The sequence below is a fragment of the Glycine soja genome, chromosome 10 (assembly GCF_004193775.1).
Source record: "Glycine soja cultivar W05 chromosome 10, ASM419377v2, whole genome shotgun sequence".
NCBI lineage: Eukaryota > Viridiplantae > Streptophyta > Magnoliopsida > Fabales > Fabaceae > Glycine > Glycine soja.
Window position 1 is genome coordinate 47,555,345 of NC_041011.1, and position 27,514 is coordinate 47,582,858.

Consider the following 27,514-nt stretch of genomic DNA (forward strand, 5'->3'; position numbering starts at 1 on the left):
TCCAAAGCTGTCCTCATCATCATGGAAGAGGTTTTGTCGTTTGGCTAAGTTGCTATTCCTATGTCTGCTGTGACTGTGAACTATAGTGTTTTGTTCACGGGTTCTTCATTCGTTGTGTCCCGTGAACTTGTTCAGTGTTGGGTTGGGGGCTGCATATAATATTTTGGATATGATATGCCACTTTAGGCCTAAGATGGATCACCATCCTCTGCAGTTTTTTTGTAAACTGCATGATCTCAAGCATTAAAATAAATTTTGACTAATATAGTATTTTAATAAAAAATAAAAATAAAAAGGAATGAATGGTGTAAGATTAAACTGCAACCCTGCTACAGTTATTTTTTCAACAATGTGAGACGATAGAGAATCAGCACCTTCGGTATATATGTGGTGGTGAAATAAAAAAAAAGATCCGTTGTGAGTGTTTGCATATGAATTGGAAAGGCAGAACAGTCCGTGTGTTTATTAACGTGGTTTTGTGTCATTGATGGGAATCCGCTAGCATTTGTGTGTGTTGCTTTAGAATTTCGGATGGTAAAGCAAACATTCATTTTTTGTAATTGTAGCTTGTCTTGGTTCCACATTCACCGGTAACAAACGTATCAACAAAAACAGTGAAGCTTAATTTGGTAATTTTATACTGCCTTTTCTTTAGGTTAAAATAGAAAAATACAATCTTAATATCTTATAAAAACCCTAGAAGGAGGGCTTAAACCTCCGAACTTGTGGTTAAAAGCCATACACAGTACCCAACTGAACTATTCCAGCCAATGCTAATTTGTTACTTATTATTAATTAAATTACATTATGACGTCTTAATGGCCTACAATTTCAATTTATTCAAATTTTGTAAGTCAAACAGCTCTCTTGCGTCTTTTTTAGATTGGATATGTCCATTACGTTTTTTCAGTTTTTGATTGCTTCCTTAGTAAATTAGACTTAATTCATTTTTCTTTATATGTGGGAATAGAACACAATTATAAAATTTATAATAATTCTCATCAAATGAGTTAAATCTCCTTAAAAAAAACTTAATTCATTATCCACTTCTTTATAGTTTATCCTATTCTAATTTTTTTTTTCACTTAAAAGATATTTCTTAACCAATAATTACAAATTATGTAAAAAAACCAATAGTTAAAAATTAATTCTTTTTAAAGTGAAGAAATCACGGATCATATATACGACTATAGAATAAAAATGATACATGACATAACATGTGATTCATAGACATAAATATATAATTATATGAGAAACGACAAACTAAATCCTTACTTTGTATAATGCAAATAAATACTTCATGCTTTGTATGTTAAATATAAATTAGAACAAAAAATAATTTAGAGAAAAAAGTATTTAAAACTATAAAGAAAATATATACAACTCATTCAAATAAAAAAAACATAATTAATTCAGATTTAAGAAGAAGAAAAAATGATTTCTTTTAAATAAAGAACTTAATTTGAAAATATAAGTAAATGCAATATAAAAAATTTAATTAAACTAACATTGGGTAAAAAAGTTAAGGTGATTAAAAGGGAAACTTGAAAGTAATTAATAATTTAAAATTTTGAAATAATATAAAATACTAAATAATAATGAAACCACGCATCTTTTATTGCATCCATTCTCAAGAGTGGATACTATTTTTTATTATAAAGACTAGGATATTAGATTAAATTAAGCATTAAGCTAGATTAGAATAATGATCACTCTAAATGATGATGGTGCTACCTGAGCAAATCCATCATACTAAGAATTATCATTTCGATTTTTGAGAACCTATATAATTAAGGTAAGATCGATAGCCTAGCTACTTTTTACTACCTGATCATGAAGCTTACAGAACTTTATAGATAAAAAATGGAATGAAGAAAAGAACTCGGTGAGCAAGTTTATACAGCAAATTAAAACAAAATCTAAGGCCCTAATCAATATAAAGAATTGTAGGTATAGCAAGTTGCAATTATGGAACCTACGCAAATGAAGAAGGAAGGAAGAAGGGTGACGTTAAGGAGCCTACTCACACCCCCATAGCCAGCAAGAGTAATGGTTGCATCTGCAATGACTCGTGCAAGTGTCCCTGCCTCTGTAGACAAGAGCCCTCCATTGTAGGTTCCACGAGAAAGCCTTGATGACATTACTCGTGAAAGAAGTGACAAGTTGACACCTGTCATGCATGAATCATTGTCAAACATCATGACAATGAGCCCAATATGTTTTCATGATGTTCCTTGATGAAATGCTTCTTGTTCTTTAATTCCTAAAATGGTAAAATATATATTTGGTCCCTCAACATTTGGTTAAAATTAGTCCTAGTCCGTGCATTTTAAAAACTGTAACGTTGACCCTCATCCTTTTGAAATACGTGAGACTTAAAACACATTTTACCCTTAAAACATTATATTATATGATGGTGGATTTCATCATCAGCGGTAGGATAAAGAAAACATAAAAAGATGCAGGACAATGTCTAATGTACAAAACATTTAATGAAAAAAACAACAAGATCATTATTGTGGTATAACATCTAAAGACACTTCAGAAATTGACAGATTAAAATATCACATTGAAAAATATTATCACATTTGACTAATAACCGCATGCTCTTTGTTGGCTAAGCTACGCTATATGTTCCTGATGGTAAGTTTCATCATATTTCTTAATTTTGCTGGGTGAGACATAATACCACGATTCATGTGCATCTACACCATCATAAATAGGAAAGCAGATCGATGAGATCACTAATAATATCTTACCTTCAAGTACTTCAGCAGAAACAAACATAAGGAGCCCCGAACAGATGTACTGTGGTTCAGTGTATGGAAAAATTACATTGAAGCTGAAAAGTATGCCTAAGAAAACCATAATTTCTGATGCCAACAAAATTTGCCTACAAAATGATCAAATAGAAAGGAGATGTCTTAGCTTCGTAGGTGGATAATATAAACACTTTTAAGGTTATGAGTGGATAAGTGAAAATATTAAACTCTTGGATCTTAATTATTGCTTTATCTTCTTATCAAGCAATTAAATTCAAAAAGTATTATCATGCATCTTTCTGCAAACTAAGAGCATAAATTAGCTTTATGAATGATAATCAAATGAAACAAGGGTTTTTCCTCACGTTACCTGTCCTCAAACATATTGCTTATATAACTTCCAACAATAATGTTGACAGGAAGAACTGTCAAACCAAGGCAAGCAAGAAAAATGGAAACAGTGCTTGTTGTCCAATTGAAGTAGTATGTTGTGATGACACTAGATTCTGATAGTAAAATCTCCATTGCATATTTAAGCATGAAGTATATCAATAACTGAACCTGAAGATGTAACATAAATTTGGTCAGATGAACAGTCTTTTATCCTGTCTTCAATTGGAACTTTCTTAATTTTGATAACAAACAAACAATACATCAAAGATTTCATAAGAGAAATTATAAATTATCTAAGATAACAATAAGCTGAATAAGGAAATTCATTATATCGAGACATATGATGTCTAAATAATCTTATTTGACAGTAGAAAGTGCCCATCTTGCAAATTTAGCAGTAGTTTTTATGTGCGTGTAAGTCACAATAATACTAGGTACTCTGAAAAATTAACCTTTCTATCATTTAGGAGCATACGGTGTCTCGCATGAAAAACTTTTGTTCCATTCAACAATGACTCAAAGCACATATTTCTAATAAACTGATGGTTAATGGAGATCCAGCATTTTATGGGTTGACAATGTAACATTTAGAGTTGTTCTCAAACCTTTACAGAAGGTGTAAGGAGTCTATATGCTGCTCCAATTGAATTGGCTGGCTGATGAGAATCCTCTGGAGCTTCTTCACTATCTTCGTAATCCTGATCATCATCTTCATCTACCTTATCTTTTAAACTAGTCAGCAGTGGTTGTTTTATGCCTTTTTCAAGTGCATTGTTTTCTGTTAGTACAAGCAAAAAAGTGTGTCATTTTCTATTGTGTTGTGTAGACTTGTAGTTAACAGAATCAACAAATTCCTTACATATAGATAACCCATGAATCATGATATAGTGTAAGGGACAGATAGAAAAACTCTATGATTTAGAGAAGGCTCATTAGTCATTAATGCCAGAGGTGTTACCTATGTTTCTCCATGATTACTAAATATTACATTGCAGCAGCAGATTTACCAATTCACTAGAGATAGCATTCTAGATAAATATTGCCTAAGGCTTTTTCAGTTTTTATGGTTAATTTCCTTTCATATCCTTATTTGACCTGTGCTGAGTACTTTTGTAGTGTTTTGAAGGTCCACAAAATACTTAACAAGGTAGCATTATTTGTAGCAGGAGTGCAGTTGATCAACAAAGCTCCTGAGGCGGAAAGACTATGTACTGGCAATTTATGTGCTTCTTAAAGTATGAAACAAAAAGCAAAGCAGATATGGAACCAAATTTCTGGCTAAATAACTCACTATTTGCATCAATCTCCATTTCTTTTGATGAGGAAGAATCTGATATTTTTGTTTTAGATTTATTTTGACAATGGTCAAATTTATAGATGATGACCATTGCCATTAATGGACTACTCCTTCCCTCTCTAATTATAAGATTTTTTTTATAAAAAAAATTTTATAAGATCTTTTTTTAATTTTTAGATGTATTAATTATTTTTTCTTATATATCTTTACTTAATTATTCTCTTTTCAAATATTAATGAGAAACAATTAAGTGGATAGAAAGAAAAGAAAAGGATAATATTAGAATCATAAGATAAATAATTGATAATTATTTTTTTTAAGGGACTTAGATTAGTTGGAAGATTCTTAATATCAGAGAAGAAGGGAGTATTTATTAAATACTAAATGATAAACTTCAAGGGCAAAAAACCCAGCGAATATCATAAATATTAGGACTCAGAAGTGAAATTTGAGGACTAATGCAGATAAAGAATCTCACAAGGACACAACAGAAAAAGTAGAAATCGTCAGAAAAGAGGTGATGCAATATGAGTTCAGTACCAGCATTGGATTGATGTGGTACATGTTTCTCTTCAATTTCACGATAAGGTTCCTTAAAAGTGATCCACAACCACACTAGGTATATCAGCCAAGCAATAGTCATAAGCCACCCTGGTAAGGTATCTTGGTTAAATGTAATGTTGAAAATCTTAAAATTGGTCTGAAGTAAGCCGGCTAATGCAGGACCACAGGCCATTCCAAGAGCGCTGGCACTAACGAAACCTGCCGATGCTTGCATGCGGATCTTTAAAGGCACACAATCACTAATATAACGCCGGTTAACCGCTCTGGCAGAACCAAATCTGCAATTAAAATCAGATGTTTATCAATGTAACTAGATCTTAACATATCCCCAGCTTCAATATTAACGTGACAAGTTTTGCATGCAACATGAAAATCACTGCATACAAAGGTACCTATTTAACCACAAAGAATCAAAATTAATCTTTCCCTTGAGCCTTATTCAGGATTATGGACATACACTATGAGAATGATAATGCAGAATCAAAGCTTATGGCCATCAAGTAAAAGATACAAGAGTACTTACCCACATAAAAGACGACCAATTATGAGAATCCATATCGAATTAAGATCGTATGCCAAGGCATACAAGACATTGCCGAGAAAAAGAACTATGCTACTGAATATAAGAGGCCTCAAGTATGATCTATTTGACCACGCACTAAAATACACCGAAGAAAACACCTGTGCAACTGCCATTGCCCCGATCACAATACCGCAAACCGTTGGTGCAGCCCCAAGGCTCATAGAATAATCATCTGCTGTAGGGACTATAATATATGTGTTGACCATGTACAAAAATGTGTTTGCCAAGTTCAGGAAAAGAGACATAAAATGGTAACTTTGCTCGTCAACACGCTCATCAACAGGTGCAGGCAACTCCTCATGCATAATAAGTGCATGTTGCCCCAAAAAGTTTAGGAAGTTGGTTGAGTTACTTAACCTATCAATAGCTGCTCTTATTGAATCAATAACAGGATCCTGCACATAATTAAGACAAAGTAATTAAGATGGAAAATCACCAAACTTATATTAATTGCTTCTTTGCCAGCTACTAAAGCTTGCCTGAGAACATTAAGAGAAAAAAACATTACAAATTAGCATCAGTGGATGAAACAGAGTTGATGTAAAAAGAAACCTGGAGGGGAAGTGTAGGCTGATCATAAATTGATAAGAAGCTTCCCTGACTCTCCTGATTCTCCTGAAGTTCGTGAAGGTTGCGAGATAAAGCTCCCACAACAGCTCCAAATCCCTGCAAGTGCCATATCTGTTAGTCAATGTTCATTTGTAGGAAGGGAAAATATTTTTAAAGCAAATTTGTGGTTGAGATAAACATATTACCACATGCTTGAACACTTGTTGCAGCTGGGAGTAAGGATGATTTGCGCGAGTTTTGACATAGTAATCAGTAAATTTATAGCCAAAGCGTTTGTCAAACTTCTTCAATATCTTGCGCAAACCAACAGCATTGACTTCTACAAAGAAGAGAAGCTTCAATAGCTCTTGTCCCACTGCTCTATAAGCTTCTCGTAGTTCAGCTATTCTACTTATATGAGGCTCCTGCTGAATAACTTCATGCTCCTCTCCGAGCTTCGCTATCCTACTTGCCAAAAGCCCTTGTTGTTCCAACAGGAAAAGCACAGTCTTCTCAATCTGAATTGTCACAAAGAAGTGTCAAGTGAGTGAAACATATGCAAAACACAAATAAAGAATGCAACACATTTACCCATATAACCAGAATCAAAATTCACTATAGTTTGAAGTAATGAAAAAGACTCCAATTTCATAACTGTAAGTGACTGAGTCATAAATCATAATTATACAGTCAACAATGAGATTGAGATCAGACCTGATTATCCAGCATTCTTGAGAAATCCTTAAGTACATGGCGCCGATCTAGTGTTCCAAGTTGAATTTGTTGAGCATACTGTTTTACTCGTTTCTTCATTAGTTTGTAGTTTATGTAATATCTAAATCAAAAATCAAAATCATGAGCATCAGAGCATGCATAAAAATGAAACCATAGACCGAAAACACATAGGCAGAAAAAGAAAACATACCCTTGCCATTCTTGAATTTGTCTTTCTTTCAACTTTTTCCCAAAGGCAACCATGTCTCTCTGCAATTACAAGGTCGCATTCATCCAAAAGTAAATCAAAACAACTTATAATGATAGTAAGGCCAATATTTAAGAGTGTAACTTTCTTTCATCAGTAACAATGTATTAATCGAACTTCCACCAACACAAAACTCTGCATACCGAATGAATATTGAGTTACTCAATGAAGATATAACAAGGTTGCTTTCTTCCTAGCTTAACATGTTTGTTGCCAGTACAAAAATGCCGAAGCGTCCATAATAATACAAGCAAAGTTGTGAAGCCCTCTCATGCAGGAATAAGAACCCACGAACATACCATGTATCAAACATCTGCATCAAAGTCTGAACACACAGGTTCAATTGATATAGTACCAAGAAATTCTTATTTAGTCAATGATACATATATCTTACCATAAGTACCATAAGCAGACAATTCTTTTTTTGCTGGAATTCTATAAAAAGAAAAATGCTAACAATTATCTACACTACACTTGTCCGAAAAAATAAAAGTAAAAAAAATTATTAGAGAAAGAAGCATATATTATATGAAATATAATAATTATTTAATTAGTACTTACTTTATATAGTAAGTAACGCAAGACCCTTGTAACGTAATATCAAACTTACATCACGTGTTATTATGTTTGCTAGTTTGATTAACGTTTCCTATAAAAGAAAAAGTTTGATTAACGTAACTACATTGATTGAGAACATTTTCTGACTGGATTACGGCACACACATATTTTAATTTTTAATCAGGCTACTTTTTAATCGAGTTATAAGTTGAGAATATTTGTTACATTTCTGCATCATCCTTTTTTTGACAAAAAAATCTACATCATCCTATTCACTAATAAATTGAGAATTTAATTAGAATATCCTGATAACGAACTTTTTTTACACTCTAATTTTTACTATCCATTTTTAATAAATTTAATTTCTATTTATTATCATTGTTAAAACATTCTCTTCATTTTCCACCAGTCACATCCTTTGTAAAGGTAACAAGAAAAGATTAAAAGAGTGAAGCCAGGTTGGGACCCATCAGCATGAAAAATCCAGATGAATTAAAAGCAAGTGGACGACGTGATTATTAATTAATTAATTAGTTTATTGTTATGATCCAAACCTAATAACCGACCCCACGTGCACACGGCCACCTCAATAGGGATGAAAAACAAAATCACTCTCTCAAATCTCAATCAATAAATACGATTGAAATTAAGTAACGGAGGAAAATATAAAATAAAGCCAACATTTTTTACATATAGTTTACCTTTAAACAGAAGAGCCTCTCAGTCCTTTTTTCATGAAAAATTCTATAAAAAAGAATGGTTCAAAAAATGGTCATTCATAAATTACATATTGGAGTTTTGTTCCGCAATAGAAAAGAACAAGAAGAGCATGCACATGATAACTAAGAATTAATGGATTTCTTACCAAAAAGAATAAAACTGGAAGGAGAAGGAAGAATGTGAAGCCATTGGAGGAAGAAAAGGTAAAAAAAGGGAAGTGAGTGTAAAAAGCTAACAAACAAACACACAGGGAGCGAAGCGGGTCCTACTCCTGTAAATGCTGCCATATATATCGTTATTGGATTCATCTCTCTTTTACTATTTACTATATATGGAAACTGTCACTTTCACCAATAATTTTTTCAAAGTATTTTTTAACACATTTTTAATACATTTTATTATTAGTTAAGAAATTATTAAAAATGACAAATTATAAGAAAAATTTATTAAAGAAGAACTGAAACTTATTAAAAGTTTATAAATTTTAGCTAATAATATAGTGTCTTCAAAATAGTTTGTTGCTAGCAATTTTTTTCATTTCCAAATATCTCGTTTATTTTCAATTTTACAATGGACAAATAGTGTATATATTTAGGGCCGATTGAAGGTAAAAATAACTAAACCTTAAAAAAATTTAGACCTATCAATAAAAAAAATATTTTTATTAGTTTTTTTTTTAAAAAAAATACATATATTAACAAAAAAGACCATATAATAAAAAAATAACTAATATATAAATTTTTCATTTAAAACATAAAATCTTAAAATTTACTTTAGACGTCGGTCATCATTGCACCGATCCTGTATATACTGCTAGTTTTGCATCAAAAAAATAGTGTATATACTGTAAAACATTTTTATTTTATCATCTAATCATAATAATATCTCACAAAAACTAAAATTTCAGTTTAATTTATATTTATATCTATCTCTCTTTTTTCAATTTTCCACATGTCAAACAGAATAAAGTATATATATTTATATTTATATTTTCTTTATCATTTTAATCCACATAATTAATCTGGCTGGCCATGGTCTGGATAAAATCAAATCCGTCGCTAAAAAACCGACTAGTCTCATGAAAAAATATTCATATGCCTCTAATTCTAATCTGTTATGGCACAAAATGATCATCCATTTGTATTAATTTTGCATGTGCAGTATGAGCACCATCACTTACACCTATAAGCCAGACACTAAGGAGATTTTGCTTCTTGCATTTGAGTTGAAGCCACACTGATATGTAGGTTGATTAGTCCCTCTCCCCAACTGATAGATATTCAACAGCACTCAACAGATGAAAGTGCTAGTGCATGCTATTCATCCGACATGCATATACATGGCAGCATGTGCATGGCTACAACTTTGATATCTCATTAATTGCCACACCAATACGCCCCCTCCTGTTCAATTAATTATTGCACTACCATGTTGAAGTTTCGAAGAGCACCATCTTTTTTCCCATTAAATTATGTCCAACTGAAACATTGCATAATTGCTTCAGATTTAAAGGTTCCGAAAGCTGTGTGTTATCCTTTTGCTATTGTTTGGTGGATCTTGCTGGCTTCATTATGTGCATATGGATAATATTAAAAGAGAAGAAAAATGTCATCAACATTCTTTCTATCATACTTATTTTATTATAGTCTTTATAATTCATTAAAATTTATTTGTTAGAAAATATAAATCTATATAGGTCTTGCAGTTTAATAACTTTTATTTATGATTTTATAATTTTTAATTGAATAAAAATAAAATTTATTAATTATACACTACCGATGCAAAAAGTTATATATATAATTATTCAATTATAAATCACTCTCTTTGTACCATTATTAAGATATTTATTATAAAGATTAATAAACATATGATATATGATAATTTATAATTGAATTAAAGTGTAAGTTATTTGACATTATTAATGTCCATTAAACTCTAGAAAATGTGTTAAAAAATATGTATTAAAGAGAATATTACATTATTGCTAGTGCTCATATAGAAAAAATAGGAATGTAAAACAAAATTCTCTCAAAGTAAGAACGAAGCACTAGATTTTGGGGATTACTGTTCTAAAATGTTACTTTCAAAGTAAGAACTTTTATCTGTTTTTCAAAGTATCAATTGATTCGGCTTTAAGTTGGACTCATACAAATTTTTTAGTTCAAACTCAACTTAATATTCAACCTCGTAAATAATTTTATTCAACTTGTTAGTTGAATTCGATTTAAAATTATAATAATTTTACACATTTACCTATTTATTTTATAAAAAAATAAAATTAACATTAGATTAATTAAAATAACTAATAGTTAATTATATTAATTTTATTTAATTTGGAAAATAATTTTCTTTGCTCGATGATGTCATTGTCGAGCCAAGAGAGAAGGTTGCAATTGTTTAAGAAGGATGCATTCAATTAGGAATAAATTTTTTTTAAAAAAAAAAAAGTCTTGAGGTATTTACTTAATATTTTTAAATAATAGAAATAAAGTCTTGTGATATTTAATTAAAATTATTAGGATTTTTTAAGAAATTCAACAAAGTTTGTTAGTATTCAATTAAGATTTTTTACAACTTAAAAAACTCTTTTGATATTTAAAAGTATACAAATTTTGATAAATTCTTTCTTAGGATATATTTTAATAGATTTCATGAGATTTTCTAATAAAAAATACACATTAAACAATGTTACTCAAACCCTTGAGATTTCATGAAACTTTTATACTTTCTTTTTTTTCTTACAAATTGACATGTTTTTTTTTCATCACACATAATTCATTATCTCTTTGTTAAAAATGATAGACATTCATAATTTTTTTCTCTTTTGACTAATGATCAACATATCCCGAGACGTATGATATGAGAGATCTTCCGAATTCTTTGAATTTGGGGTATCTTGATATCGTGCTTATACATATAAATGAATATGAGTGTATATGAACATGAGAAATTAACTCATGTATAAACGAATAAATATACGTGAGAAATTAAGTCATATATAAATGAATAAATATATAAATAAAATTTGAAATAATTGTTGGACATGTTTTTGTTTGACGGGATCGTTATTGTGGAAATGATTACAAGTAGGGATTTGAATCCTACACTCCCATATGTGTATCATGCACCCCTTATTTTTTTTTTTTAAATACCAAACTAACTTTTCCTAACCCTAACACCTTTCTCTTTGTGCAAACTACTCTTACGACGACAACTTATTCTCCCCACGACTTCACCTTCTTCATTGTAGCCTTGCGACCTCCTCCTTATAAGTTACGTCGTTGCAAAACGTCCTCCCCCACCTCTTTCCTTTGTGAGTCGCCATTGAAGGTAACAATGCGATCCAGAACATGATGTTTTGTCTTCTGAAATGATAATTCTAGAATGTTTTTTTATTTTCAACCATTATTTCGGAGACATGATTCTGAAAGCTATATAGTAGCCTTACGGAATGACCTTTTAGGAATATAGATTGATTTCCAGAATACATAAAAATGTTTTTTTTTTTCAACCATTATTTTTTGCTGTCATGGAAGATCTATTATGGAATCTATTTTTTATTGTTATGGAACACCTATTCCAAAAGCTATTTTTTACTATTATGGAACACATATTCAAGAAATTATTTTTTATTTTTATGAAACACCTATTTTGGAAGACAAAAACTATTTTTTTATTGTTATGGAACACCTATTATGGAAGTTATTTTTACTATTATGGAACACCTATTTTGAAAGTTGTTTTTTTACTGTTATGGAACACCTATTCCAAAAGAGGGAAGAGCTAGAGCCACAAAGTTGTAAGGAGGATGTTGGGGGAAAGAGGTGGCACGTGACAAGAAGAAACCGTTGCGGAGGGAATGGAGTCGTCACAAGAGCTACCGTCCCAGATTGAATGATTTATGAATGAGAAAAGTGTTAGGGTTGGGAAAAGAGGTGTTAGGGGGGTGCATATACAAATATGAGAGTGTAGGATTCAAATCCCTTACAAGTATTCATGTTACTAGTAGACATTGTGATATATAGTTTTTATAAAATGATTGAAGAAAAATGAATTTATTATGTTTGTAAATATGTTAGGGAAAATTGATTTATTATATAAAAAGTTTATATAGTTTTATCCATACTACTGACAGACATTGTGGTATATAATTTTTATATAATTAACATAATTGATTTTTGAAGAAAAATAAGCCTATTGTACATGTAAATATGTAGGGGAAATTAATTTGTTACGTAACAAGTTTATGATTCTTTGTATAAGATGAGATTTATTTATAATTTTGAAGTGTTAATTGGACAAAATTCGTGAATCTTTATCAACAATTTTGAATATTTTTTAAAAATTTACAAAATCTTTTAAAATCTTAAAAATTCATAATATTCTTTCAAATCTTATAAATTCATATTTTATAAATCTATTAAAATTTAAACTACAAAATTTTAATTATAAAAATATTTTAAAAAAATCTTAAAATTTTTTACATTCTTACAAAGTATTTTAAAATTTACAGAATTTTTTTAATTAAAATCCTAATCTAATACACCCAATAAATTGCATAATTACATGCACGTGAGTAAAAGTTTCATTTGAAGGATTTTAATTGTGGAAGCATACGCTGCAAAGTTGAGCCGGGCAAACGAGCTTTACGTGTTGTGGATTTCGCAGGGCAAAATGTAATTTCACATTTCGGAATGCAAACTGGAGGTGCAAAATACAAAATATGTAAATACAAAATTCAAATGCCTCTATGATGTTCTTCCACTCATCTAAGTGCAAAACAACGGGTGGGCTCGTGCTTGAGGCCAATATAGTGAAATAATTTTATACTCACAACCAATACAAAAATTATGATTAATATAACTTTTAAAAGTAATTATTATAAATCTCAGAAGTGATTTGTGATTCAGTAATCATGCAAAATATTTTACATTGTTATTGTATAGTCTATTTATTCTATACTTATTATAAAATTTTAATTATGTTAAATAATTTGATTTGTAATTTTTTTAATTAAAAATAGGCTATTTTTTTAATATTATAATAATTAAGTACATCCTATAGTTTTATTTATGTTATTTTCTATTATTTTACTTGCTAATGTCAATATTATAATAACATTTATGTTTTAATTATTTGTCAAACACAAATACATTACAGAATCTCGTATTTAAATTAACTAAAATGTAGATGATAGATCTTAGGTAGATTATTAGTCAAACAGATTCTCTCACTCTTTCTCCATTCCCTCTCTACTCTTTCTCCATTCCCTCTCTACTCTCTCCCAGATGATATAGGTCTTAGTTTTAAATATTTATATTTTAATATTTTGTTTTTAATTATCATAAAAAATAATTTTATGTAAATTAAATTAATTATACACATTTTTCATTTTATAAATATACTTTTTTTGCTTGATAATGTGACTAGTTTTAAATAAAAATAAAACTTTTAAAAAATTACTTAACAGCTTTAACTAAAAAGGAATTTCGAAGCTTAAAAAAAGAAAAAGAAGAAGCAACTTTTACCTTATTTTTTAAGTTTTTATTTTTAATTTTAACTTAAAAGTAGTTTTTAAGAAGAAAAAAAAAGAAGCTGGCGAAACATACAATACAAATGTACGGAGTATTAAAATATCTTATTCGTTATCATCTATGTGAAGCAACAAAAGACTTGCACCAATCATTTCCAAAATAAGTCTTTCGCGAAATTAAAACCTAACATTACTCTTTTTGGTCAGAAGAATTTAAGCTTATTCTTGAATCTTAAATTATCAATATAAGTGCTCATTCCAGATCCATTAGACTCAAATCTCAAAACACAATATAACACAAGAACTAGAGCTGCGTCGGCATTACATGCACAAAATACTAAAAAACTCTAGCATCAACCTTCTGATCTTAGGGAAGATATACACCAGAAAAACCAATACAACCAAAGCAACTAAATATCCTTTGCACAACAATAATCTAAGAGTTTAATGGTTGAGTTATGATTGGATGATAAAGTGAAACTGTTTTACACTATGAATGCATAACCTATTTTCTCATCATCTAAACAATTTATAAGGTTTCAAAGCATAATCCTTATCCTATACCCCAACAAAAATCTCAATATTACCATTTCTTTAACTCCATGCCATCAGGAGGACTTTCCTGTACCTTCATTGATCCCACTTCTTTCCAGTTTGTAGACAGTACTGTTCCATTAGACTCCACCTGCAAGAACACGCATCAGATGCAATCACTATATAGTCAAAAAATATTAGTATTGATGTCCAATAATAAGGAACCAAAATTTGGCATTGTAGAATAACTATCATAGATAGAAAACAAAAAAACTCACAAATGATTTGCTCATTGCTCTTCTTGTGTCCTCATCTGCATCTTGATATATATCACGGAAAAATTTGTTCAACGCAGCATCACCATCAAGTTTTTCTTCTTTCTCCTGAAATGAAGTGTTAGGATAGGGGAAGGAAGTGTACCAACCTACAAAGAACAAAAACATTTTATATATGTAGAGCTGACAAACCTCTTTCTTAACTTGAGCTTCAAGCTTATCCCAATCTGTTATTTTCGGTTTTGAGGATGGATAAGTAGGTTTTTCACCTCTTGCAACTGCCAAATTCATGGGGTATGAAATAATGCATGTTACATGAAAACCGTGATAAAAAGGATCCAAGGACGCTAATTTCAATCCATATGCCTACAGTCAACCACCCTATCAGAAAGCATAACTCATTTCAAATCACCAACCCAATATCAACACTGTACTCGTATCAGCATGCAAAACTCTGCCTACTCAAATAACCTAGGATGCCAATTAATTATTAAAATGTTCACACCACTCCTTGCCATAGAAAGTTCTGCAATACTATTAGCCAGGTTTTCATAGAACATAAACAGAACTAGAGTACCTTGAGGAGCATCCAACCAAAGGCCAAAGGTGAGTAGTAGTAATGTGGTTTATATTCACTAATTAACTAATTCATCACACCATTCAACAAATAAAAAATCAGATGACTAAAAGCGAGTGGGAAAAGCACACAACAAAATAGAATTAACATCAATAAATATTAGAAAATTTCACCACAAAAATGCTTTCATGCCACGTAAATGAAAAAATACACCAATTTTTCTGTAGTCACTAAAATGTAAGGAGGGGGAAAAAGAGCTAATACTCTGAGTCTTAAGTTACCTGGCAAAACACTAAACCTCTGTGCAACTGTGCTACCCTTGTTGAATTCTAGAGATGTCCATTGGATATGATCTGCTTTTGCAAGGCAAATTTCAATTTTGGTGGACAAAACTTCATACCGGCATTTGGAGGGTATGATCTGATAGAGGAAAATCAATGATCCTTAGTTTCTACATTAAAACCACCACTAAAATCATAGTAATAATGAACGAAGCTGTCATTCATACCTTTCCAAATAAGCGAGGTTGGAAGACATAAGCATCTTTGCAAGGGATATTAATTGTAACACTTAACTACAACATCATAAAAAAGAATTAAGAAAAAAAGGAAGGAGCAATCTTAGAATATTATTCATCATGATGTAAGGGACTGTAACTGATGGGGTTGTAACATGAATTTACTAAATATTATGATAATTAATGTGAGTCATACTATTTGTTCACCAAAGTCAACAGTAATGCTGTCTCGTGGAATGCCCTTTGCAAATATGGTAATAACCATTTCATCAGGTTTCTGGTAGAATTCATGCCTGCATCAACATTATTTCAAAATTTAACCATGTATGCGAGTAGTCTTTCCCTTCAATTGGAATTTGCCAAATGCATGAATTATATTAAAAGCATCACAAGAATGGGCTAACCAATTATAGCAGTACAACAGATATGAGCAACAGAAATTATGAGGCACTTTCAATATGTAAAACAATAACCTTAGTAAATGGCACAAAAGCAGAAGGCTGCACTAACCTGTATTTAGGTTTAACCACGGTTACTGTAGGTGGCTCTGGAAGATCATTCTCTGCCTCAACAGCTTTTGTAGCAGCACCCTGTGTTGTGCTCTCTTCTTGTATGGGTATGACACCAGATTCTTCTGTTCAACATAATATTTCAATCAAACACATCAGTTCATAGTCAAATATGACATATGTTCACATATTTCTTTCCAAAGGTCAAGACATAATCATGAAGTTTCATATAATGAAATCTAAAACACCAAAAATGTAATCACCGACAAACAATAAAAAGCCTTTTCTCCCAGCTTGGTGCATGTGGTCAGCGGATACAAAAAGAGAAAGTTGCACTACAGTCTACATATAAAATAAATGTTTACCTGCAATCAGTTCATCGCAGTCTTTGATCAAATCAGTAAATTTAGAATCTCCAGGAGCCAATGAAGCACCCATCTCTAGAGCTGCCTTAGCAGTCTGATATTCCTCAAGCTTGATGCATGCGGTACTACAACAAAATACCAAATAAAGTTACATCACGAAGCTTAGTAAATAGTATAGTAGTAACTGCAATCCAATTGACCAAGGACACAACACAAGGAATGTAAAACAGAATGCAAAAGCTTATGACATGATGAAATGAGATCAAATGCACTTTGACACAAATATCCTTGTTAGTATTCAACTTTCACGTAAAATAGTAATATGCCAGCATTAACATAAAACAGTTTGTTAAGGACAAAAGATATCTGCCACCTCAATAACATTTTGGCGTAGCAGTACAATAACTAACTTTTTGACTGTATTTTACAATTCTACTATGGAAGAAAGGAATGGAATTGATAACATTGATGGCAACAAGAAAAAACATAGCAGGTAATTATACATTGAACAAACTCAAAATCCGTTTTGATAACAAAAAAGTTGAAGGAAAAAAAATGGCATCAGACTCACCCTTTTCGCAAATATGCTTTTGAGTGAGAAGGATTCAACTCAATCGCCTTGTTTGCATCAGAAACAGCCTCTGGGAAGAAAAAGGCAAGCAAAATTAGTCGCCAAACCATTGATCAGCATAAACTCCAAAACAACAAAATTTCCATCATGGTTAAAAACTTGTATGAAATTTTGTAACTTTGCCAATTCACAGAAGACATGACCCAATTGAGCACGGTTTTAATTTCATGCTGAAAGTTCATGATATACGCAAAACAAGCAAGAGGGTATCAGAAAGACACACGCTTTAATTTTTTCATAGCAAAAATGCATACCGGTGAGGTTGTTGACTTTGATGTTGACTTGCGCACGGTCAGCATATAGGTCTGCGTTGTTGGGGCTGAGACCAATGGCCTGAGTTAAGAGGTCGTAGGCGAGATCATAGTTATCATCTTCGAAAGCCTCTTTGGCCTTAAGCTCAAGATCGGAAGCCATTGAAGAGCAAGGAATAAAGAAGAAGAAGGTGAAGTGTGAGAGGTAAAAAATTCTAGAGTGAGCGTGGGAACAAAGGTACTGGAAACAAGGCAAGTATTATGCTATATTTATTAATCTTAATTAGGAAACTACCTCGTATTGCCTAGCAAAAAATAAATAAATAAAACTTTATCTCGTATTAGGAAACAACCTAGAACCTGGATTCAGTGACAAATTCTTGCTCCTATGATTAGGATGAAGTTTCTTGTGTTCACATTGTCTGACCAATTTTAGTCAGAAAATGAACATCTACATAGAAGTTTTTTTCCTTCTATGTACGATATCTGCTACCTTCCGTTTAACAACATGGTGAATTTTTTTTGCCATGAAAAACAGTAGTTATGCTATGGTGGTTACTTTGCTTTTTATCATGATAAATGGATAGTGCAGATAAAATTGCAGATATGTCAGAGCAAAGTTTTACTAGTTCTTTGATTGATAGGAACAGCCGACAGGACATGAAATTTAATGGATAAAGATTAATATGTTATGATTGAATAACATAAAAAAATCTATTTTACTTCATTCTTTTAAAATTGATTTTTTTTTATTGATTTTCATTTTACCAGTTTAAACAATAAAACATAGTAATGTTTATCATTATTTTTCATTTGATCATCTTCTTAATTCAAATATACGTGGAATTGAGGGATAGAATATATTTGATTATTATTCAATTTTTAAAAATTAATTATATATTTACTCTGACGGATCCATATTTGAGTAAAGGTCCAGGTTTTTATAAGTCAAGATGCTTCAAGAAAAACAGATTTCTTTTGAGCTAAAACATTTTATCATAGTAATAATACTCAACTATAGCATAATGCTAAACTGAAAAGTTTTAAATATATTTTTGGTACTTAAAAATAAAATGTTAGTAAATTGTATAGTTTTATATTTAAAAAAAAGTTTATCATACTATTTTTTATGGGAGGAGAAATCTGATTCATAAAATGTAGGCCAATTAAGATCAAGCGTTTTAGGAATTACTTTTATCAGATTTTTTTATCATTTATTTATTAACTCATTTTATTACTATTTTTCACTATCTAAATATTTAATTTGGTCAATCTATTAATTAGACATAAACAACTCTTCCATAGGCACAGTACCCCAGAACGGAAAGGATTTTTGTGCATCAATCTTTTTCTTGTACACCCAACACGTTTTTGTTTTTTTTTTTTTAAATTACTTCTAACAAACTTATGAATTTATAATTTGTATAAATTGTGGATTCATAATTTAGAAAATCATGAATTGATAATTCATATGTTTATTCATATGTATATTAGAAATTAATGTATCAAAATTAAAATTAATTATAAAAAAATTTATTATGTAAATTTACATGTATATTAAATATATATTAAAATTTTTAGTATTATATATAACGACATTAATTATTTTATATTATAATTAATTTATTAACTATTATCGTGTTAATAACATAAAAATCTCATATTGAAAAGATTAAATTATATTTTAAATAAATAATATTTTTGTACATTAAAAGTGTAAGAAATCTGTCAGCGCTCCAAGACTATTTACCCTTATAATGACCGTTAATGATATATGGAATCGTGTGATTGTTAATAATAAGTTGTTGCTAACAACGAGAGTGTCTCCCCATAACAGCAACTGTAGCGTCACGATGCTATGTAGTAAAAAAGTTTCTAACAGTTTTTCTCCATGCCGCTTCCGAGAAACTTGCTTGCAGGTTCTCTCTCTCTGCAACTCACAAACCCTGAAGGAGGGAGCATGTGTTCATAGCCCAATTATCAAAGTGGGTCTTCAACATGACTTGTATTTGAGCAACAATTTATTGTGTTTGTACGCCAAATGCTTTGGAGTTGGACAAGCACGCCATCTCTTCGATGAAATGCCTCATAGGGATGTTGTGTCGTGGACTACACTCCTTTCTGCTCACACCAGGAACAAGCATCATTTTGAAGCTCTTCAATTGTTTGACATGATGCTTGGTTCTGGTCAATGCCCCAATGAGTTCACCTTGTCCAGTGCCTTAAGATCGTGTTCTGCCTTGGGAGAGTTTGAGTTTGGGGCTAAAATTCATGCCTCTGTGGTAAAGCTTGGGTTGGAGCTGAATCATGTTCTGGGTACCACTTTGGTTGATTTGTACACCAAGTGTGATTGCACTGTGGAACCACACAAATTGCTTGCGTTTGTGAAAGATGGTGATGTTGTATCTTGGACAACGATGATCTCTTCATTGGTGGAAACTAGTAAATGGAGTGAAGCTCTACAACTCTATGTCAAAATGATTGAAGCCGGTATTTACCCGAATGAGTTCACATTTGTTAAACTCTTAGGCATGCCTTCTTTTCTTGGTTTGGGGAAGGGTTATGGGAAAGTACTGCATTCACAGTTAATCACATTTGGTGTGGAAATGAATTTGATGTTGAAGACAGCCATTATTTGTATGTATGCAAAATGTAGACGGATGGAAGATGCTATTAAGGTCTCACAACAGACACCTAAATACGATGTGTGCTTATGGACTTCCATAATCTCTGGATTTGTTCAAAATTCGCAGGTTAGAGAGGCTGTCAATGCATTGGTTGATATGGAATTGTCTGGAATTCTACCAAATAATTTTACGTATGCTAGTTTATTGAATGCTAGCTCCTCAGTTTTATCATTGGAGCTTGGGGAACAGTTTCATTCAAGGGTTATCATGGTTGGATTGGAGGGTGATATTTATGTAGGAAATGCATTGGTTGATATGTACATGAAATGCTCCCATACCACAACAAATGGTGTGAAAGCTTTTAGAGGGATAGCCTTGCCGAATGTCATCTCTTGGACTTCTTTGATTGCTGGTTTTGCAGAACATGGTTTTGAAGAAGAATCTGTTCAGTTGTTTGCTGAGATGCAAGCAGCTGGAGTGCAACCAAATTCCTTTACACTATCTACTATCCTTGGAGCTTGCAGCAAGATGAAATCTATTATTCAAACAAAGAAACTCCATGGATATATCATAAAAACACAAGTAGACATTGACATGGCTGTTGGGAATGCTCTTGTAGATGCTTATGCTGGAGGGGGGATGGCAGATGAAGCATGGTCTGTTATTGGCATGATGAACCATAGAGATATCATCACATACACAACTTTAGCAGCAAGATTAAACCAACAGGGAGATCACGAAATGGCATTAAGAGTCATCACTCACATGTGCAATGATGAGGTTAAGATGGATGAATTTAGCTTGGCAAGTTTTATATCAGCTGCAGCTGGCTTAGGCATTATGGAAACTGGAAAGCAACTCCATTGTTATTCTTTCAAATCAGGTTTCGAGAGATGTAACTCAGTCTCAAATAGCCTAGTTCACTCGTACAGCAAGTGTGGTAGCATGCGCGATGCATACAGAGTTTTCAAAGATATAACTGAGCCAGATAGAGTGTCATGGAATGGTTTGATCTCTGGATTGGCATCAAATGGACTTATATCCGATGCTCTTTCTGCCTTTGATGACATGAGGTTAGCAGGAGTTAAACCCGATTCTGTCACATTCTTATCACTGATTTTTGCTTGCAGCCAAGGTAGTTTATTGAATCAGGGTCTTGATTATTTCTATTCCATGGAAAAAACATATCATATAACACCAAAGTTGGATCACTATGTGTGTTTAGTTGATCTCCTCGGTAGAGGTGGTCGCCTAGAGGAAGCTATGGGAGTTATTGAAACAATGCCTTTCAAGCCAGATTCTGTAATTTATAAAACCTTATTAAACGCTTGCAACTTACATGGAAATGTGCCACTGGGAGAAGATATGGCAAGGAGATGTCTCGAGCTTGATCCATGTGACCCTGCAATATACTTGCTGCTTGCAAGCTTGTATGACAATGCTGGACTCCCTGATTTTGGTGACAAGACTCGCAAGCTGATGAGAGAAAGAGGCTTAAGAAGAAGTCCAAGGCAGTGTTGGATGGAGGTAAAAAGTAAGATTTATCTCTTCTCTGCAAGAGAGAAGATAGGTAATGATGAGATCAATGAAAAGCTAGAGTCTCTTATAACTGAAATAAAGAATAGAGGGTATCCATACCAAGAGAGTGAAGACAAGTTATACCACTCAGAGCAATTGGCCCTTGCATTTGGTGTTCTTAGCGTGCCAACTTTGGCTCCAATACGCATAAATAAAAACTCACTTATCTGCACTCACTGTCATTCTTTTATAATGCTTCTGACACAATTTGTTGATAGAGAGATAATTGTGAGGGATAGGAAACGATTCCATGTCTTTAAGGACGGCCAGTGTTCATGTAGAGGTCACTCATGATTTGTTGAAACTTGAAACATTTTTTTTTTTAGATTTTGCTAAAATATCTTGTGTTACTTTTTTGTTCGTGTAATTGGTTGAGTTTTTACTCGTGGTTCTAGCAATGTCGATGAAACCCGAAAGGGGTCCAAGATTGGTCAGGCCAGGGTTGAAGGCTGTTGCCAAAATTGGAGTATGAAACTCAGGCTATCTATAGATTTAGGAAGGACGAGAGAATGAAATAAAATAATTTAAATACAATGATATTTAACTAAAGTAATTTAACAACCTTAAATGTAAAATAATTATTAAATAGTTTGTTAAAAATAACTCTTACGACCTGTTGAAGCAGCAAAGCGTGGTCGAATTTAAAGTACGAAGGAGGTTTTAAAAATAAAAATGAAATGCAAAATTAGTAAATATCTTGTAGACTGATAGTTTTTAATTCAAGTAAAATTTTAAAGCTCAAGTCCATTATTCCAATGCTCGACAAAATGAATAAACTAAAATGGGACAAATTCTATGGTGCAGCTATGTATTAGGTGGTGCACCGGTGGACCAATTGAAAATGTAGTTACTGTAGTTAGTTAGAATTTAATAATATACTTAAATATTGGACCGTTAGATATCCTTTAAATTGGGTGAACGGTGGAGATTATACAAGATGATGTCATATGCTATTGATTATATTATTAAATAAAAATTATATAATATGAGGCAAGTGTCAATTTTAACCCCAAGTCTGATAGCCGCTGACATGGAACCATAAACTTTTCCGGCAACACCGTGGCTTGCCGTCGTGTCGCGTCTGATCCCAACCAATAGTTTCCTTTGCGATTGACAGCGCCATCGCCGAAGCAACAAAGGCCTTCGTGCATTTTTGTTTACTACATGTTGAAGGAGCTTTTAGATCGGAACCAGAAACATGTGTTTCCTGGGTGTTCATTTTGTGTTTGTGTGCTTCGGTTGTAGAAAGGGGAAGGGAATAGAGGGGATGCTAATGTGTCGTTTATTTTTATCAATTGTTTCTGTGTAAATTACTTTTTGCATCAGAGTTGGTTTCTTAATTTATTGGAATTTGAGATTAACGAGAACGATGGAGTTTTCTTCAGGTTGCTGAATTGGATAGAGTTGTAATTTGTAAAGGCACAAAGGTCTCAACTCCTAGGGAGGGATGAAAATGCTGGAATATGAGTGTACAATGGTTTTTTTCTATGAAATGAGTTTTTTTTTCTTGATTCAGTAAACCGGAATAAAATTGAGAAACATTCATTCATTCATTCGATTGTTTAAGATTGTTCTGAGATCTGGATTCATTTGGTTCCTAAGCTATTTGGTTGTCAATAAAAGGCTAGAGATGTTGTCTTCTAAGAACTGGTAGTAGTGACGCCTTTCACCGGAAGGCTGCCGCCGCGGAAGAGTGGGTGTCACGTGCTCGTAGTGACCGTATAATAGATACTACGCAAATTATAATAATAATAATAATTAATTTTTTTATATTATTTTTAGGCATTGTTCATCAAATCCTTATTGGTGCACCAGTGCACCACCTAGTAACCTTGTTCACCGTTGAATCCGTCCTAAAACGGTAGAAAAACTTCAAGATAGGCTTTGCTTCAAGCAAATATTTAATATCTGACATGTTCTTACAAAGATATTGCAAATTACAAATAATGACTACAAGAAAGAATTGGATTTGTATTATCTGTTGTCCTTGTTCCTGTTCTGTCTCTTTAAAATAATAATTTTTATATGATTTTTAAAATAATACAGCTTTCATGATTTTTAAAATAACAGTTGGTATATAATGTTATTTTGATGAGCAGCATACGAAAGCTGAGAAATCAAATTCATAAGAATTGCAAATGTAACCTCCTTAGCGTGTAGGAAAACGCGTATGGGCAATTTTTTTTTTTTAACAAGACAAAAAGGCAAATTGCGTGAATAACAACAACCATTGGGTGGTGATGGTGAAGGCGGGTGATCCTTATTCAAGTCAAATTGCAACTGTTAGTCAAACGTACATAAACAAAGATTATATTTTTAAGATATCGTTTGTTTTAACTAGTACTAAAAAAAGAAAGAAAGAAAAAACAATATCTAGTGTTTGAGAGAGAAAGCACACTTATGTTCCCCTTTGTTCAACACTCATGGAGAAGTGAGAAACACCGAACACGTGTTTGCGGTGTTGAAAATATGAAGTAAACATTAGACAGGATGCATGTGAGGCTGAGACTAAGTCAAAGCCATGTATATCATCTCTTATTCAAATTTCCCTTAATTAATTATACCTTGTGTTGTCCATTTGATCGATTATATCACAGCTCACATATTTAGATTTAACGTGCATCTTGCATTAGCCATGTTGCATTGCATCACATAACTAAACCACTATTTAACAAAAGCATTTGATGTATCATGCTCACCCGCTTTAATACTCATCCTAAGTAGACCATATGTGGAACGCATCCTACTTTTTTTTTTTGTTTCTTCTCAAGTGTGGGCCTAATCTAGCTAGGTTTGACTTACAAATGCACACTTATTGTTTCTTTCATTTTCCACCTATTTTAAGCTTAACCATAAGTTATGAAACTTTTTTTATTTGTAAGAAAAATTTAAATAAGTTGAAGCTGAGACTCAAAATATTTAGAGAGATATTTACATGTCATTTATACCAACAAAGTCTTAAAGTGGAATTCAAACGTTCTGTTAATTATTTATCTTATTTACACAAACGGAATCAAAATGATTAAAAAAAGAATACTAGAAATTGAGAGTATACTTTGCTTTATTTTTAGATTGGATGTGCTTTGGGATTATGCTTGCCGTATTAACAATGATGTAGAAACTTCAAAGTTTGACTTATTCACCAGTCTCATTAAACAAAAAATCTATTTTTGTTTTCTTAATCATGTATTTGGCTATTTCCTTCATTTTAAGAAAAAATAATATTAAGTGGGTTTACCCACGTGGCAGATCCTCGAGGTAAACTATCCTACGCCGAAGATTCAAGTGTACGGCTTCGATTTGGAGAATGAGAATCAAACAGCGTCTCCTGATCCACGCACAATCATAATCCAACGGTCACCAACGAAGGGAATAATCCAAAGGTGTGCAGCGAACATAATTTCCGGGAGATTTGAACAGGACATAATTTGAAACCGGTTTGGTTCTTCGAAACGACGTCACTTCGATGAGTCCCTGCAAAACTTGCTGGACAAGAAGGCTTTGCTGATGGGTTATTGTATTTGAATGTCACCGTCATCGTTCCCGTCGGTTTCCATATCCGGGTCGGGTTCTAAATCGGCGGTTTCCGTGGATCTTCCTCCGGCGACGTTGGAGAGTGTGGTGGCGATGAAGAAGAAGAAGAAAAAGGGGTGGCTTGGAAGCAGGAGAGTGACCCAGGTGACGGTGGCGGATTGGTTACCAGAGTCTTACTCCGGGTACTTCCGGCGAGCGAGTTCCGGTGAGTTGGCCGGGGATGCGAGTGGTCTCCGGTGTACGTAACGACGAACATGTCGGGTTCAGTGTTACTCCGTTCGACTTGTTTTCGAGCCATACAACCTTTGGAACTGCTGCACCTATAGTAATTCCTAGGAATACATGTATGTAACTAGGTTTTAGCATTTCCCTGAGAAATTAAACTAACGGAAAATGGATGGGAAAATCGGTGATAATTATAAATGTTAAGTGTATGTGTGTGTAGTATACTACTAATATGATGCATACCTTGGATATGGAGAACCCTTAATTGGTTTTTGTCCGTATTTTCGCCATGCCCACAAATCTGCTGAGAGGTTATCTGCGGTTACATGGCACACCATCTTCTTCTGTTGGCTTTTTCTGTAAAACAGGAAAACGCAATTGAAAATGAAAATATACAGCAAATAAAATTCGTTATTCATTATTGATGATGATAAAGTTGATACCTTTTTCTTGATTTGGGTGTTTGAGGTTGTGCGTTTGGTGAAACTGTGGGAGAAATGTTCTGGGGTAGTCGAAATTCGTGTTTCTGAAGTGCCTGTAGTTGATTGATCTGTTGCTGTTGTTGTTGGTCATGGAATCTATTGAAACTGGGAGTGGAAGACTGTTCTGGCACAAAATGAGGCCAAATATGAAGGTGTTCACTGATTTGCTGGCTTTCTTGTTCTGCAAAATAAGGGGAATTGGGATTGATGCCCGGAGCACTAGTGTTGTTGGTGGGGTTAAAGGGTGTGAACAATTGGTGTAGCTCTTGAAACTCATTGGTATTGGGTGGCACTATATTGGGAGAGGAAAATGCATCATATATTTCTTCCTTGATAGTGGAAGTAACTAAGGAAGAGGAAGTATTATTGGTGGTGGTTTGTGGAATTGTTGTGGTGGCTGATTGGCAGCTTCTCACGATGGCAAAGAGATCCCAGTCCTCAGCCATTATGCAGAGGGAGAGAAAAGCAGAAAGAGACTTCTGGGTAAGGCTATGAATTAAGGAAGATAAAAAAATAAAAATCAGTGTGGTTTTTCTTTTCTTTTCCCAATTAAAGCAACAAAGTTTCGGAACTGAGGGAGGAAATAAGGCACAAAAGATGGCGCTGACTTTTAGGGTGAATGGCAAAATCTAGAGAGAAAGATAAGAGGAAGAAGCAAGAGGGGTTGGTGGAGCACTGAGGGAGTTGGGCAATTAATTATTTTATACTAGAAAAATTGAAAAGAGAAAAAAAGAAAGAGATATGTGAAAGTGGAATTTTGTAGGGGTCGGAGGAGTTAGAAAGATATGCTCTCCCTCTCTTTCTCTCTTGGCTTTTTCATTGACATTGTGAAAATGTCAAAGGGGGGCCCTAAGTTAAGGGTGATGATGATTCTGATGCCCTGAGTGGGAAAGTTCCAACTCTAACAGTTGTTAACAAACAACATTGGGATCTGATTGGGTAGTGCATCAACTGAAGGTGCTGACGCGCCCTTGTGTCCAGTGTTGTTAATTAAGCATTCAACTTATTTTTTACGATTGAAAATTATAAATCTATGGAATAAAAATAAAATGAACTTAAAATTAAAAATCCTGATTGATAAAATTATTTTGGTTTTAAACGTAATTTTATATCAGATTTCTCTAAAGATACACTCACCCCGCCATGTTCTTCGGTTCTGCATGACATTCAACGTGGAATTAGTACTTAGGTTTTGGCAAATGCAAATTTGTAAAGATTATTATTTTCGGCGATTGATTTTTTGAATAAACAATTTTTGTAGATAGACATTGCCACTTGGTCTTTTTAAGAAACTAAATAGTTGTGCGTCATTAATGTGTAGATAGCAAACCTGTATTATTATAACAAAAATGTCTGCAATAACGGGTGTGGAATTTCTTTGATACGTGTCTTCCATTTTGTCGCGCATTGTATTGTATTGAATTGTACAGTTAAGTCATTCAAAATTAATTTTAAACTTAGACTAGGT

General features: G+C 32.7%; 4 protein-coding genes across 4 annotated transcripts; 1 reads left to right on the forward strand and 3 right to left on the reverse strand.

Moving 5' to 3' along the window:
- Nucleotides 1–1,715: 1,715 nt before the first annotated feature.
- LOC114370601 (SPX domain-containing membrane protein At4g22990-like) lies at nucleotides 1,716–7,480 on the reverse strand. Its single transcript, XM_028327999.1, has 11 exons — nucleotides 7,274–7,480; nucleotides 7,074–7,132; nucleotides 6,863–6,983; nucleotides 6,355–6,666; nucleotides 6,152–6,265; nucleotides 5,540–5,994; nucleotides 4,993–5,294; nucleotides 3,761–3,933; nucleotides 3,133–3,323; nucleotides 2,760–2,893; nucleotides 1,716–2,170 (listed from the first exon to the last, which is right to left on the reverse strand). The coding sequence occupies exons 2-11, from the start codon at nucleotides 7,124–7,126 to the stop codon at nucleotides 1,932–1,934; spliced, it is 2,094 nt and encodes a 697-aa protein (XP_028183800.1). The 5' UTR covers nucleotides 7,127–7,132; nucleotides 7,274–7,480; the 3' UTR covers nucleotides 1,716–1,931.
- Nucleotides 7,481–14,166: 6,686 nt separating this feature from the next.
- Nucleotides 14,167–18,007, reverse strand: LOC114372415 (protein SGT1 homolog). Its single transcript, XM_028329951.1, has 10 exons — nucleotides 17,604–18,007; nucleotides 17,290–17,359; nucleotides 16,719–16,843; nucleotides 16,355–16,478; nucleotides 16,041–16,137; nucleotides 15,836–15,901; nucleotides 15,609–15,747; nucleotides 14,943–15,028; nucleotides 14,754–14,858; nucleotides 14,167–14,626 (listed from the first exon to the last, which is right to left on the reverse strand). Exons 1-10 carry the CDS (start codon nucleotides 17,761–17,763, stop codon nucleotides 14,525–14,527), a joined length of 1,074 nt encoding a protein of 357 aa, XP_028185752.1. The 5' UTR covers nucleotides 17,764–18,007; the 3' UTR covers nucleotides 14,167–14,524.
- Nucleotides 18,008–19,341: 1,334 nt separating this feature from the next.
- On the forward strand, nucleotides 19,342–22,172 carry LOC114370454 (pentatricopeptide repeat-containing protein At5g52850, chloroplastic-like). Its single transcript, XM_028327811.1, has one exon. The coding sequence runs from the start codon at nucleotides 19,358–19,360 to the stop codon at nucleotides 22,097–22,099; it is 2,742 nt and encodes a 913-aa protein (XP_028183612.1). The 5' UTR covers nucleotides 19,342–19,357; the 3' UTR covers nucleotides 22,100–22,172.
- A 2,676-nt stretch (nucleotides 22,173–24,848) lies between these two features.
- On the reverse strand, nucleotides 24,849–26,779 carry LOC114370669 (probable WRKY transcription factor 27). The gene is made up of 3 exons (XM_028328065.1): nucleotides 26,008–26,779; nucleotides 25,808–25,921; nucleotides 24,849–25,671 (listed from the first exon to the last, which is right to left on the reverse strand). Exons 1-3 carry the CDS (start codon nucleotides 26,490–26,492, stop codon nucleotides 25,377–25,379), a joined length of 894 nt encoding a protein of 297 aa, XP_028183866.1. The 5' UTR covers nucleotides 26,493–26,779; the 3' UTR covers nucleotides 24,849–25,376.
- Between the last annotated feature and the right edge of the window lie 735 nt (nucleotides 26,780–27,514).

What these genes read in the sequence shown, in the direction of transcription:
- LOC114370601 (XM_028327999.1), bottom strand. Translation starts at nt 7,126, where the DNA reads ATGGTTGCCTTTGGGAAAAAGTTGAAAGAAAGACAAATTCAAGAATGG. An exon ending in CAAGAATGCTGGATAATCAG is followed by an intron (nt 6,667 to 6,862) that starts GTCTGATCTCAA and finishes GTGACAATTCAG; the next exon opens with ATTGAGAAGACTGTGCTTTT. An exon ending in TTCTGCTGAAGTACTTGAAG is followed by an intron (nt 2,171 to 2,759) that starts GTAAGATATTAT and finishes CATGCATGACAG; the next exon opens with GTGTCAACTTGTCACTTCTT.
- LOC114372415 (XM_028329951.1), bottom strand. Translation starts at nt 17,763, where the DNA reads ATGGCTTCCGATCTTGAGCTTAAGGCCAAAGAGGCTTTCGAAGATGAT. An exon ending in TTGACTTTGGTGAACAAATA is followed by an intron (nt 15,902 to 16,040) that starts GTATGACTCACA and finishes ATGATGTTGTAG; the next exon opens with TTAAGTGTTACAATTAATAT. An exon ending in GAGGTTTAGTGTTTTGCCAG is followed by an intron (nt 15,029 to 15,608) that starts GTAACTTAAGAC and finishes TGAATTTGGCAG; the next exon opens with TTGCAAGAGGTGAAAAACCT.
- LOC114370454 (XM_028327811.1), top strand. Translation starts at nt 19,358, where the DNA reads ATGACCGTTAATGATATATGGAATCGTGTGATTGTTAATAATAAGTTG.
- LOC114370669 (XM_028328065.1), bottom strand. Translation starts at nt 26,492, where the DNA reads ATGGCTGAGGACTGGGATCTCTTTGCCATCGTGAGAAGCTGCCAATCA. An exon ending in ACACCCAAATCAAGAAAAAG is followed by an intron (nt 25,922 to 26,007) that starts GTATCAACTTTA and finishes CCTGTTTTACAG; the next exon opens with AAAAAGCCAACAGAAGAAGA. An exon ending in AAGGGTTCTCCATATCCAAG is followed by an intron (nt 25,672 to 25,807) that starts GTATGCATCATA and finishes ATGTATTCCTAG; the next exon opens with GAATTACTATAGGTGCAGCA.